This window comes from Telopea speciosissima, chromosome 4, assembly GCF_018873765.1.
Source record: "Telopea speciosissima isolate NSW1024214 ecotype Mountain lineage chromosome 4, Tspe_v1, whole genome shotgun sequence".
Taxonomy (NCBI): Eukaryota; Viridiplantae; Streptophyta; class Magnoliopsida; order Proteales; family Proteaceae; genus Telopea; species Telopea speciosissima.
In genome coordinates, this window is record NC_057919.1 from 22,324,355 (window position 1) to 22,339,420 (window position 15,066).

At 39.4% G+C, this 15,066-nt stretch overlaps 2 protein-coding genes across 4 annotated transcripts in view; one reads left to right on the forward strand and one right to left on the reverse strand.

The window, feature by feature from the left end:
* LOC122658207 (DDT domain-containing protein DDB_G0282237-like) overlaps positions 1–14,079 on the reverse strand; it is a 45,461-nt gene extending 31,382 nt beyond the window's left edge. For all 3 annotated transcript variants that reach the window (XM_043853119.1, XM_043853120.1, XM_043853118.1), the window contains exon 1: positions 14,068–14,079. The gene's annotated coding sequence lies outside the window, so the exon portion shown is untranslated. The remainder of the gene's footprint in view (positions 1–14,067) is intronic.
* On the forward strand, positions 1,269–2,894 carry LOC122658209 (F-box/kelch-repeat protein At3g06240-like). Its single transcript, XM_043853121.1, has one exon. It carries the CDS (start codon positions 1,415–1,417, stop codon positions 2,789–2,791), a length of 1,377 nt encoding a protein of 458 aa, XP_043709056.1. The 5' UTR covers positions 1,269–1,414; the 3' UTR covers positions 2,792–2,894.
* Positions 14,080–15,066: the final 987 nt, after the last annotated feature.

Genomic DNA, 15,066 nt, shown 5'->3' on the forward strand with positions numbered 1-15,066 from the left:
TTCTTTGATAGTTGCTTTGTGAAGCAACACGTTCTTTTCATATTTACATATTTTAAATTGTATTCTTTCTCAATCTGATGCATGAATCTTATGAGTTTTCATTTCCTTACGTATGTTTTTGGATCGAAGGATGGAGTCCATTGGTTGGTTTATGTTTGGTATATTCCTAACATTACTCTGAATATGGTCTACATGGTTTCCTGCAACTTATCAGTCAACTGCATTGCTATTGAACATTGGGTATCACAAAAAATTTGACAGCAAAATAACCCTTTTACATCTTTCATTAAACAAATTGAATTTCCCTGGAAGTTGGAACCACTTATCAGTCAAATTCATTTCAGATAGTTGAGGTAGCTCCAACGCTGCCCATGCTCTCTCTCTCTCTCTTCCCCTCTTCCCCCTTCTACCTCAAGTTCCTTATTTGTTTCCTTTTCAATTCCACCTTTTCCAGCAAAAATTGTTTTGGTGGCATAGCATGTTGAATCCATTTAAATTAATTAGATGGATGCGGTAGATGAGTTTTGGGGTTCTAACCACTTTAGTTGTTGGTCCTACTCTTACAATCTACCTCAAAATGCAGGAGTGCTTTGATGGTATTGCCAATTAGGACTGAGAATTTCTGTATTTGGAAGTTTGTTCATAACATTACATTACCTTTTTTTTATAAAAAAAAAAATTATTTTACTGGTAAAAAGGCATTCTCAAATGATTTAACCGACGAACTATTAACCATCTTAGCTAGAATAGCAATAGGTGTTCAAAAGCATTTACAACTAGTTGAAGCAACTATCTCATAATTTTCTTCTGGTCTAAATCGGGTAAGTGTGTAGTGGGGTTAATTCTGGTTCTATGGTATCGTCTGAAACAGATTTTGCAGCCAGGGAAATATGTATCACCATAAGGTATCTATAACAACAGAGGTGGATTTAATCCCGGTTCTACGCTATCGTCTTATACAGACTTTATGACCAGGGAAATAGGTATCTCCATAAGTTATCTATAACAACACTGCAATCTGTCACTGACAAGTTATCCTTGGCAGACTATATGGTTCTTCATGTTCAATTATGAAAGCAATTTTGTATTGGATGTGCCTTGTCTTGGCCCTGGTTGTTTCTTTTTGTTTGTAGTCCATTATGTAACTAGACTCTAGAGTCTTGTAGCTCTATGTCTATGGTTAATGTGAGCTGAATGTTTTAGTTTTCTTTGTCATGGTTACTCCTTTTTGCCTATTACTCATTGTAGGGTTTCTTCGACCCATTTCTGGTGCCTCACTGAGTTCATTAGGTAAGATTTTGCCTTCCTGTCTTGCTGAGTTATTTCATCTCTGTTATTGGTTTGTCCCTTGCTTTAGTTGTAGCAACTTTTGCATTTTATTTCTTACAGTTGCTTGAAGAGCCTGTAGGATGAAATGGAGAAGAAGGAGAGTGAGAGAATCAGCAATGAAGCTGACATTGAAAATATAGATCCGCTGCTGGCTATGGGAGATGAATTGGCAACTGATATACTCATTCGGCTCCCTTTAAAGACACTTTTTAGATCCAAGTGCGTTTCGATTCGCTGGAATTGCTTGATCTCAGATTCCCTTTTTGCCTGTATGTATGTTAATAGACAAGAAGGAGGATCACGTACCCATACGACCACCCCCATCAGTTTCTTTTGTCAGTTAGATCATTTTGCATTTGATTATGAATATTTGCCGCCAGAGGACAAGAGACTTCACTTTCTTAGGCTTGACAATGATGCCAAGGATGAAAGCGATGACAATCATGTCGTCATGCAACACAGAGTGAGATCTTTTGAACATAATGTCTTCATGGTTGATTCTAGCAACGGGTTACTACTATTTGCTGGGACTGGAAACAAGTTGTACTTTGTGTCTAACTTGGTATCTAAGCAATGGGTTGCCCTGCCTCAACCTAAAAGTTGTTATCCATATGAAAGTGCCAAATTAGTCCGCAAATACGATGACAGTTACAAACCCTCTCTCACCCAGATGAAATTCGAAGTTTTACTTTTCTCACGCTATGAGAATATGAGTTCACTATTTTTGGAAATCTTTTCTTCAGAGACTGGAAATTGGAGAATGGTAGTACTCCATAATTATCCTTCTTATTTTAGAACACTTCACTGTCATACCTTGTTCAATGGGGCTGCATACTGGTTGGATGAACATGCTGGTGGTGCTGCTAGGATTGCTGCCCTTGATTTTAGCCATCTTAAGATGGCATCCATGCCATCACACTCAGTTCCACACAGTGATCTTGCTGTGATGCCAGAGGATTGTGTTCAGTTCATCCCATTGCCTGCAAGCAGTGATCTTCCCAGCAATGGATTCTTGGGATTCTCGGGTGGTTTATTGCACTATGCTGAGAGCAACCTGACCAATCTCCACATCTGGGCTCTTTCCAGTGGAGGACTCTCACAGTCCTCTCAGGTTGCATGGTCTCTGAAGCAGAGTGTCAGTCTACAGTTCATGATCGATGAACATCCGGATATATTTCACTGTATTCCCAATTACGAAGGAGAGTATGATATCAGGCATAAACAACATAAGTTTCACTTCTCTCCGTTGGCTTTCCATCCATCAGGTCTCCACCTTGTTTTGTTGAGCTTGCCAGGGATGATAGTCTCATATCACATTCAGAAGAGAAAGTTGGAGGTTGTGCACCATTACAATGTCCAAAACTTTCGTCATGTTCCTCGCTTCATAGTCCTATCTTACAACTATCCTGCATGGCCTACTCGATTGCCCCCTGTAAGAAATGACTTTCCTTATTCTGATTGACACTTGTGGTCTGCTTAATGGGTTGTTATGTATTTATAATATCCATGGGAGCCTGAATGCATCTCAAGGTAGCTGATTTAGAGTTTACATTAACTTCAGAATAGTTAGGATGTAGCATCTTCTGATGAATAGTTCAGAGTATGGGTTAACCTTTTTTTTTTTTATTAAAAAAAATCTATTATGGTCCTATAGACAGCATCGAGGCTAGGATTTCTCAACACAGTCATAGAGGGTTTTGACTCAATCTTTGTACACCTGCAATTGAATCACCAGGCATGCCCTTAATGTTATATTTATAGTTGTGTTTTTTTCTTTCTTTTTCTGTTTCTCTCCTCTCTTTTTTCCCCCCTTGATTCATTACATTCTGTGTTTTCTTGTTGTTTATCTTTTATTACATTGGACTGAGTTTTTCTTCATCCACGGTGGAGATAATCAGACACAGAAGGCTCCAGGCAGAGTGTATATCATGACTATTAAGGATGCAGAGGTTTCACCATCTACTGTGGCAGGTATTGATTTCTCCCCATGATTATATGATATGAATTGTTTGATTGATTGATGGATTGTATAGTTTCATGGCTGAATAGTAGATGTTTTCTAAGTTTTGTTAAATGTGTCAAACGTACTTGCTTATGTTCTTTTTGATTCGGGGTTTGCGCACTCCTTTACATATGGTTTTGCTTCTAGTTTGGGTTTGGAACCCAAGTTAATGGGTTACTGGTTGTGTGTGTCCACACCTTCCAGAGAGTTTATAGAGACAGAGATGATATATGAGTCTTGTAATATAGATTTTGATGGAAGGAAGTTAAGGGCAGACCTAGTACTACTAGACATGAAGGATTTCGATGTTTACTGGGAATGGACTGGTTGACAGCCTACCATGCCAGTGTGTTATGCTATGAGAAATGGTGGTGCTTAGGCCAGTAGGAGAACCAAAATTTCAGTTTTTCGGGGTAAAGATAGAGGCGTCCCCATCAATGATGATTTCGGCTGTACAAGCCAAGAAGTTATTAAGGCAAGGATGTCAGGGATTTTTGGCAGCAATGTATGACACTGAAGTGAAGGAGTTAGCTATAACTGATGTACCTATTGTACGAGACTTTTTAGATGTATTCCCGGAGGAATTGCCAGGAATACCCCCAAAGAGAGATGGAGTTTGTCATTGATCTTCTACCTGACACGACGCCGATATCAAAGGCACTGTATTGGATGGCTCTGGTTGAACTGAAAGAACTGAAGGAGCAATTACAAGAGTTACTAGATAAAGGCTTCATTCGGCCAAGTGTTTCACCGTGGGGAGCTCCAGTACTATTTGTGAAGAAGAAAGATGGCACAATGAGAATGTGCATTGATTATCAGGAATTAAATAACGTAATAGTAAATAATAAGTATCCATTACCTCGTATCGATGATTTATTTGATCAGCTACAAGGGGCTAAGGTCTTTTCCAAGATTGACCGTTGACCAGGATATCATCAACTGAAAATTAGAGAAGAAGATGTCCTGAAGATTGCGTTTCGGATGCAGTATGGTTATTATGAGTTTTTTGTCATGCCTTTTGGGCTAACAAATATGCTAGTTACTTTCATGGACCTAATGAATCGAGTATTCCATGATGTGCTAGATCATTATGTTATAGTGTTCATAGATGACATCTTAGTCTATTCTAAGAGTGAAGATGAACACGAAGAGCATTTGAAGGTGGTCTTGCAGACAATAAGGAAAGAGAAGTTGTTTGCAAAATTCAAGAAATGTGATTCTGGCTCAACAGAGTTGTTTTCTTGGGTTATGTTATATCTAGAGGAGGCATAATGGTGGATCCGGGCAAGGTGCAAGCAGTGATGGATTGGGCTAAATCAGCCAATGTTGCTGAGATAAAAAGCTTTTTGGGTCTAGCAGGGTATTACAGAAGATTTATTGAAGGATTCTCCAGTATTGTCGTTACATTGACCCGGTTAACAATGTAATGATCAATCTTGGAAAAAATTGACGGATGAGGAAGCAGAACAGATGATCAAAGAGGCTGATTTGGATGGTGATGGTCAGGGGAATTACGAAGAATTCATGAGGATGATGATGGCCGTCTAAGGAAAATCCTTAGAAAAATTTAGTTTCAGAGGAAGAAAATTAAGAAATTATTAATAACTGTATTCAAATTCATTCATTTTGCTTTTTCTCTTTGTTCTTATTTCCTTGGAAGAAGAAAAAAAAAAAAAAAAAAAACTGAAATGCAATCCATGTAATGTTGTTGTAACCTGCAAGTGATCAAAATCAAAGTACCCATTTCGTTCCTTCTTCGTCTTAAGCCTTTTTTATTCTTTTCTTCCATGAAATCTGAAAGTAAAAGCTTGCTAAACAAATACTAAGGAACAGGAACTTAGCTGTCTTACTCTGTAATTCGTGTAATATATTCTTTCATCTTCAGATTCAAGGGATTTTTTTTTTTTTGTTTTTTTGTTTCCTGAGATTAATGTATCTGATCTCTGATACAGCGTAGTATAGTTCAGGTATATTCTAAATTTTATGGACGTTATCAGTGGATCTTTGATCCAACAACGAGTCATGTCTTGGAGAAAACCTTGGATTTGATTTGTTCTTGTCTTTCCTTTAGTGTCAGAGGTCCCAAATTCTTTTTATAGTTACACAAAACTATGAATCTTGAGACTTTAGATAGCAAAGCAAGCAGGGAAGGTGTAGGGAATTATAATTTGTGGAAGCATTGTTGTATTTTTTCTCCACTGTAATTTGTGGAAGCCGTGTTGTGGAGTGGAATGTGGAAATTAGAAATTGAAAGTGTAAAGGTCTGAAGAATGTGAAAGTAGCTTCCACGAGCTGAAGCAAAAGCTTGTGACGGCCCCAGTGTTAATTATTCCATCTAGATCAAGGGGATTTGTCATCAACATTGACGCCTCCAGGAAAGGTTTAGGTTGTGTGCTTATGCAACATGACAAGGTGGTGGCATATGTTTCTAGGCAACTGAAACCATATGAGCAGAATTACCCTACCCATGACTTAGAGTTGGCAGTGGTAATTCTTGCATTAAAAATATGGGGGCATTACTTGTATGGCATTATTATTCACAGACCATAAGAGTTTAAAGTACATTTTCACACAGAAGGAACTCAACTTAAGATAGAGGAGGTGGTTAGAGTTGATCAAGGACTCATGACTGTAGCATTAATTACCATCATGGTAAGGCTAATGTAGTGGTTGATGCCCTAAGCAGGAAATCCCAGGGTTCTACAACAACATTGTTAACTAGCCAACCTCAAATTTAAAAGATGCAAGAAAGCTGAACATGGTAGTTGTACTTGGTAATGTTACAGGGTTGTTAGCAAGTTTGAAAGTGCAGCCCTCCATTGTTGAGAGGATTATAGTAGAACAATATAAAGATCCATTTTTGAAGAAGGTGAGAAATGAAATTGGTAAGGCAAACTGGTAGATTTTTATATTGCTGATGACGGGTCCTTAAGGTTTAGGACCAGATTGTGTGTGCCTAATGGCAATTAGTTGAAACAGATTCTGTTGATTGAAGCACACCATAGCCTGTATATTATTCACCCGGGTGGTACTAAGATGTATCACAACCTAAAAGAAGACTATTGGTGGAATAATATGAAGAAGGAGATAGCAGAGTTTGTACAGAAGTGCTTAACATGCCAGTAAGTTAAAGTTGAACACTAGCAACCTTCAGGTCTACTACAATCACTTCCCGTACCTTAATGGAAATGAGACCAGGTTACTATGGATTTCGTGACAACATTGCCTAAAATCCCGCATGGTTACGATACAGTTTGGGTGATTGTTGATAGATTGACAAAGTCAGTCCATTTTCTATCCGTCAAGATTAACTATTCAATGGACAAGTTAGCAAGACTGTATATTGATGAGATAATAAGATTGCATGGAGTGCCAGTTTCTATTGTGTCAGACTGAGATCCGAGGTTCACATCACATTTTTGGAAGAGTCTACAGAAAGCCTTGGGTACTCTATTATATTTCAGCACGACATTTCATCCTCAAATTGATGGCCAGATTGAAAGAACGAATCAAATCCTGGAGGATATGCTCAGAGCCTGTGTTATTGACTTCAAAGGAAGTTGGAGCGATCATGTATCATTGATTGAGTTTGCGTGCAACAATAGCTATCAGTCCACAATTGAGATAGCTCCCTATGAAGCATTGTTGGGAGAAAGTGCCAATCACCTTGCTGGGAGGTAGATTTTGGGACCAGACTTTGTACAACAAACATGTGAAAAGGTGGAGCTGATACAGAAAAGAATGGAAGCTGCTCAGAGTTGACAAAAGAGTTATGCAGACTTGAGAAGAAAGCCTTTAGAATTTGAAGAGGGCAGTAAAGTGTTTTTGAGGGTAGCTCCAATGAAAGGAATTATGAGATTCGGCAAGAAGGGCAAGTTGAGCCCCAGGTATGTGGGACCACTTGAGATTCTTAAGAGGATTGGACTAATGACTTATAGGCATGCCTTACCTCCAGAGTTGTCCAATATCCATGATGTTTTTTATGTCTCTATACTAAAGAAATACGTTAACAATCTTTCACATGTAATGAGTTATCAACCACTACAATTAAAAGAAGAGTCTGTCCTATGTTGAAGAACCAGTGGAAATCATTGATCGAAAGGACGAGGTGCTATGTATTCGAGCTGTTCCCTTGGTGAAAATATTACGGAGGAATCACTCAAGTCAAGAAGCATCATGGGAGCTTGAATCCGTCATGCGAGAAAAATACCCCCAGTTGTTTGAAGATTAAGGTATGTCAATTTCGAGGATGAAATTTTATGAGGGGAGGATGTAATATCCCTCACATATAGTTATGGAAATTAATATTATTTTTTTCTTGGTACTGGCAGGAGGATCAAGTTGTCACAGGATGGGCTAGTTCAATAATATGGTGCCTATGTGAGTAGTGATTGTATTTTTGTATACTTATGATTATGTAGTGGTTGGGCAATATAGCCATTTTTTATTTAAGATGCTTATATAATTGAATCCGGGTCAGTATTGAGAAAACAATAAGATTGGGAATATGCGCCGCGGAAGGATATACTGACCTAGTCGGGCTAATTTAGCTAATTATGGTACCCCGGGCATCCTTCCCTTAGGACATGACTCAGGGACAGAGCAAAGACAACCGATCTTGCTGCTACGAGTGCCTACTCTATAATATTTTAATGGTGAAGGTCGCACTTTAAGGATGGTTGATTATTTTAATTATTTTATTTTATTTTATAGCCCATGATTCTAATATTATGGACTATGGTTTATGGTTGATTGAGATGTTAATGTGACCCAAGTTTATAAGATTTATTTGTGGTTCATGTATATGGGTTCAAGACATGGTTTGGTTTATTTTCTGTTCAATTTAAATGACTTACGTTCACCAAGATAATTGAGGATATGACTAAGGGCATTTGTGACAAGGAAAGAGTTAGGTGAGTATTGCATGAATTTCCATTGGTCAAGTGTGTTAGTGGAAAGGGAATCTCATAAGGGTTTAATTGGAAGTTGAGCCAAGACTACAAGGAATGACAAAATTTACCATTTCAACCTTGTGCATTATGTGTTGGATTGATGGAGTTTTGAAAGCTCATTTGAGAGTTCAACAAACTGCAGAAATTTGAAGAAAAGTTAGAGAGCTTTGAAGGAAGTGCGTTCATGTAGGAAATAATCTGATTAGAGATGTTACGGTGATGATATAGAAAATTCTTCTACTGTGGTTTGTTGAATTGAGAATCCAAGATCATGATTTACCATGCTTAAGAGTAAGTGAAATAGAGGATAAGTTCTTCCCAGATTTTTATTTGGTTTCATTATTGAGAGATGGGTTTCAAATCTGAGAGTTGATTAATGAAGTAAAGATACTTTGTGTGCTAGATCATATCTGGCATGTATGTTTATCACTTGAGAGAAAGGGGATTTGAGGTTTCATTATCTGCAACCGAAGTTTTGAAAGAGCAGTTTCAAGAACAAGGTAATGTTCATTTCAATTTCTTTGATTTAGAATCCATGAATGATTTAGAGGTTTAGTTGAGGTTTGAATGTGAGATTTTGACCTGGGAAAGAGAGTTCTGTTGTGTAGATTTTTGGGTTGAATGTGTTTGGGTTCGTCAATGTTGGAAACCCTTTGAAAAACCCCAAAACCCCTGGACAGAACTGCTCTCTCGAGTAGGGTTTCTGGGCCCGATCTGGCGAATCGCCAGGTTCTGCCGGCTAGCCAGTTGAGGAACCGGTGGGGCACCAGGTGCCTCTGGAACCGAAGGAGTTCCTCAGGGTTCTTGGGCAGAGGCTTCTGGCAAGGGTAACGGCGGGGGAGCCCACAGGGATCTGGCGAGACTGGATCAGCCGTATTTGGCTGTTTTGCCTGTTTTGAAAGGCTGAACCTATTGGGACTTAGGGTTTTGGCTTCCTGGAGGTTTATGACGCACTTTTGGGTGGTTGTATTGCATATAGGTAGCGAGTGACTTGAAGCCACAATCGCTCGATTGTTGGCGTTCGATTTTGGATTGTGCATATTGAGGTGAGTAGGATTATCCAATGATTGTAAATAGTATAATCAAGTCTTAATTCAAATGTTTTGAATGTAGACTATATTAAGTGGTGATGAATTCATGTTATGATTATGCATTGATAGGTATTATAGTGTGTACCTTTACTTCTTGTTATATTTATCATGCCACATGTGCTAAATATGAAAGTATCATGTATGATGTGAATGATGTAAACGAAAAGAAAGTCATGAAAGAATTATGCCATGTTGCCCGACACAATATGAAGGTACTTTGGTAAATGAGTGCTTCGGCACTGCAATGTAAGGTACTTTGGTATCAAACCGTGTGTTTTGGGTGGCAGCAAGGTATACTAAAGATAACAATAGATAACTCATGGAAAAAAATAACAAGAATGAATGAGCATGACTATTTATGTGTAAATGTAAATAAACGATAAATCGTAAGTTATGATTGTTGTTTTGATGTTGTGATTGATTGAATGAAATGATCATTAACTGAAATCCTGATATGCTCTATGATTATATTTATTTAAGTATATGGTATGAGATATGTATTGCAATTGTTGTATGATCATGCTCACTGGGTTTGTTAGCTCATACCATGTACTCTTTATATGATGAAACAGATCAAAGTAATAAAGACAAAGGAAAGGGAGTTGCTGAACCGGATCAAAGTTGATTTGGAGCGAGCCGATCTTGTATTTTGATCTCTTTTGAAGGTCATGGTTTTATGACCTTATGAGTTGTAATTATCAATGCTTATAGTGCAGATCTTTTGAGTTGTGTTAGGCTGTGATGTTTATGTTTATAGAATGCCATCAGTGTACCCCTTAAGTATGAGTCGTTGAATGAGATCTCATGAAAGGTTTTATAGAAAAAGTTTAAAGTTTATCCCATTCCTAGGTTAAGTCTCCCGCTGATGATTTAAGATTGATTATGATTATGGAAATCTATGTTTTACTTTGCGCGGTTCCAGCCAGGTCTGACACCTTGGGCCTTATCCAACTTGTCCCGTTTTGGGGTCTTGGCAAGTCTTCCCGTTCATTTGTGGGTGTGTGGATGGGTGGCAAAAGAGATCGCGAGGGCATTTTGGGAACATACTAAAACCCTAGGATGGTGGGTGAATCATTCCCACCCGCCCGTGCCCGGTCAAGGTACATTTGTTTGATTTAAAATTTATTACAAGGGAAAAAGAACTCTGTCCGGGAGTGCTGGTGTAGGAGTGTGGTTTGTGCCAACACTCTCATGAGTCTGTCTCTCGCCTCCCCATATGAAGAGACACCTCTGCCCCCTTGTTTTGAGGTGGAGAGAGATAGATACATGGAAATGCTGGTGTAGGCCACACTACCGGACAGAAAACTACTTCCCATATTTACAAATATGACATTTGGTTAGTTAAAATATCATATGATTTTGTGAGATTTCATAGAAACATTTAACTTCTTGTCAACCCAGTTTATTCCATTCACCATAGTCCATTTATTAGATCAACCACAATCAACTTCACCTGCCTAAAATTTGGATAAAAAAGTTGGAATAGGATCTTGGGAGAATGGTTTATGTAGGTTCTTTTTCTTCCCAAATGTTTCAAATGTACTATAAACTGATCAAACTTTAACTGAGATAATCTTCTCCTTGCAGTATAAGATAGATCTATTAGTTGTCATTTCAAAATGCCAGTCTCAGTTCTTAGTTTGAAAAAAACTCAAGTCATATGTCACTAGAGTATCCAAGATTTCCAAACAGCATGACGTCCCTATGCTTCTTGCAACCACTTGGCATTTCTTCCGCTCTTGCGAATGGTCTAAGCGTATTTGGGCTGCAGGTACTCTGGGACTGAGATCTGAGTGGCTTGTTCGCTCCTCAATAGTTAATCTTTGTGTCTCCCTTATCAGTGACAGAACTCTTTATAAACAATCTCTTTCATGGTTCTTCTCTGTTTTTATTGTAATTTGTTATTATATTTGGTATCTCTGGAACAAGGTTTTTCGGGGCTTATCTAAACACCCCATGTTTGTTATTAATGTTGTTTTACACTGGATCTCAGATCTGATGGTATTATGAGCGTAGTGCAATACTAGGCTTCTACTGCTCTAGTTGGACAATTTAATTTTTCGTATACCCTGGACAATGTTTGTAATTTCCTTTCGCAATGAAGTTTCTTTTCCATCAAAAAATAAATAAATAAATTAAGAGAGCTTTGAGACAAAATACAGTTAACCAGGTCAGGGTTGATCATCTTGTAGGAACAGTTTGCCCTCAAACTTAGGCTGTGTTTTTATGCAGTTTAAGTTGTATAACGCATTTCAAGAAATCATACCAAACACAGTCTTAATTTCAAAAAGTCTTCTACACAATTCCAAACACTTTCAAAGTATGGCTGTATAGTTCATTCTCATTAAACACGAATTAGACTTAAGATCTTTGGAAGGTGGGGTACTTGGGACCCACAAAATGTTGAGGTTGAGAGGATGAGATGACAAATATACATTAAATAAATAGTGAATCTAGATGTTTAAGATCATTGGTGGAAGACGAAGGCTGTATTTGGTAGATCAAACTTTATGTTTATCTTTACACCCCCCCCCCCCCCCCCCCCCACCCACCCACCCAAATCAAGTTCAGTTGCAAGATCAGGACGACCTAAGCAGCTCCAAGAATCCAAGCAATAACAGCAGATGATATGATTTCTCAGTTGGTTCATCCCAATAGCAACCACAACCATTAGATACTTGGTCTGATCCTTCACAATCCCATCAGCACTGTACTGCTGATACTCCTGGCTGAAATCCAAGCAGGGACGATAACCCAAACAACGAGCATCTCTCACATAAGCTCTCTCTCTTCGTAACCTGTTATGTGTGTCTCGAATTCATGTATCCATTTTCGAAGATTGACCCGTTCTGACATATTGTAGAGCTTACAGTACCGTTTGTGTGTTTCTTTAGAGATCTCTACATTGTATCTTCTTCCATTGCATAGTGAGACATCTTCAGGTTGGTGTGTGAACCACATTATATCACTTTGTCGTCTTGTTGGTCTGTTTTTTGTTCGTGTTTTGTGGAGTTAGTTTTAACATAACCTTAGATATTAATTTATTTATTTTTGTAGAAATGGTAATCCTTGCAAACACAGATTTTTTCTAATCCAAATGGGATTGGTTGAAGTTTCTTTGGCTATTTCGCTGTTATTTCTGTCATTACTGATACTGGATCTCCTTATGCTCATTATCATCAACCCATAAGCTATGGCAAATCTCTCATTGTGATACAGGTATCTTGTAATTATATCTTCTTGTTTGTACCCAAATTCCACAAATTGGGATTTGGTTATGTGTGCCATAGGGCCGTGCGTTGCACGCTGCCAAGGAGTTACCATTTTAAAATTTGATTTAACCAAGTGGAAAAGTGGGACCCGCCATGACCATAGATGGTGGGAGGTTACAAACCCCACATGGCCACATGGCACAAGAGATAAGCATTTTTGGAGTGAAAGTGGCCCCAATCAAGGAAGCAAGTGGAATGGTTGGTTATGGGAGTTACCAAGTCTATCTTCTATAAAAGACAAAACCAAGCAAAAGAGGAAGAGATCACTCAACGGATCAACAAAACCCATCTGCACTTTATCTTTATTTTATCATTTCTAGTTTTTATCTTTCACGATGTAATCTTTCATCCCTTCTGTAATTTTTGCTGGAGTTGGGTTCCAGCCACCAATGCCTCATTGGCTTGTGTTTCAAGGGGCATTCATGTAGGCCTTGCTTGGAGAATAACTCCAGCAACCATGTCTTTTGGCCCGTGTTTAAGAAGACAACCATCATCAGAATCAAGTTTGCAAGCTTCGACAGATCATCGCTAAGCAAGATGTGGAAACTTCAACGGATACGCTACTGGCAACAAGAGATTTGGTGTGATTAGTATAGTTTAACACCAAGTTGTACATGTTCAATAGTCCGTAAACGGCAAGTGTCAGTGTCTTCAATGGCTATGTAATTGTCAAGCAACAATTTGATTTTCAATTTTCTTCTTTGCTTTGTCCATCACGATTTGCTTTTACTCAAAAGACCTTAGAACTACTCAGGCATGGAAGGATCCCCTTCTCGCCCTGGTTCGAAGTCAGAACGAGCCATTTTTGACCTCTTAGAAACGGCCGTTTCGCCAGTCAGGACAGGCCATTTTGTCTCGGTCTGAAGATAGAATAGGCCGTTCCGTCAATCAGGACAGGCCATTTCGTCTCAGTCTGAAGTTAGAACGGACCGTTTCGTCCTGGTCGAAAGCTAAGATCGGCCGTTTCTAGTTCCGTTTGGGCCTGCACCAAAGGCCCTGGCACGCCCGTGCTACCTCCACCGCGTGCACTGTGCCCCTGTGTGTGGGTGTTGGATTTTTCACCAACACATTTTGGCACGCCCGGTGGGACTGTGGATAAATTTTTATCGGTCTCCAGTTTGGCCTCTTGACCGAAATACAGGGGCACTATCAGGAATGGAAATTGCTGCCCCTGGTTTGCCTGATTCAGGAATAGGATCCTTCATCGGCACTTCTTCTTCCTTGAACCATCACGATTTTGCTTTCTGGCGTCCCACCGGGCGTGCCAAAATGTGTTGGTGAAAAATCCAACACCCACACACAGGGGCACAGTGCACACGGTGGAGGTAGCGCGGGCATGCTAGGGCCTTTGACGCAGGCCCAAACGGAACTGGAAACGACCAGTCTTAGCTTTCGACCAGGACAAAACGGTCCGTTCTAACTTCAGACTGAGATGAAACGGCCTGACCTGATTGACGGAACGGCCTGTTCTACCTTCAGACTGAGACAAAACGGCTTGTCTTGACTGACGAAACGGCCATTTCTAAGAGGTCGAAAATGGCTCGTTCTGACTTCAAACCAGGGCGAGAAGGGGATCCTTACATGCCTGAGTAGTTCTAAGGTCTTTTGAGTAAAAGCAAATAGTGATGGACAAAGCAAAGAAGAAGATTGAAAATCAAATTGTTGCTTGACAATTACATAGCCATTGAAGACACTTACACTTGCCATTTACGGACTATTGAACATGTACAACTTAGTGTTAAACTATACTAACCACACCAAATCTCTTGTTGCCAGTAGCGTATCCGTTGAAGTTCCCACATCTTGCTTAGCGATGATCCGTCGAAGCTTGCAAACTTGATTCTGATGATGGTTGTCTTCTGAAACATGGGCCAAAAGACATGGTTGTTGGAGTTATTCTCCAAGCAAGGCCTACATGAATGCCCCTTGAAACACAAGCCAATGAGGCATTGGTGGTTGGAACCCAACTCCAGCAAAAATTACAGAAGAGATGAAATATTACATCCTGAAAGATAAAAACTGGAAATGATAAAATAAAGATAAAGTGCATATGGGTGTTGTTGATCCGTTGAGTGATCTCTTCCTCTTTTGCTTGGCTTTGTCTTTTATAGAAGATAGACTTGGTAACTCCCATAACCAACCATTCCACTTGCTTCCTTGATTGGGGCCTCTTTCACTCCAAAAATGCTTATCTCTTGTGCCATGTGGCCATGTGGGGTTTGTAACCTCCCACCATCTATGGTCATGGTGGGTCCCACCTTTCCACTTGGTTAAATCAAATTTTAAAATGGTAACTCCTTGACATCGTGCAATGCACGGCCCTATGGCACACATAACCGAATCCCAATTTGTGGAATTTGGGTACACACAATGCCCCTCACAATCCCGTTTGAACGAGGCCACACGAGTTCGAATGGGAT

Coding starts and splice junctions, on each gene's coding strand:
- LOC122658209 (XM_043853121.1), top strand. CDS start 1,415: ATGGAGAAGAAGGAGAGTGAGAGAATCAGCAATGAAGCTGACATTGAA.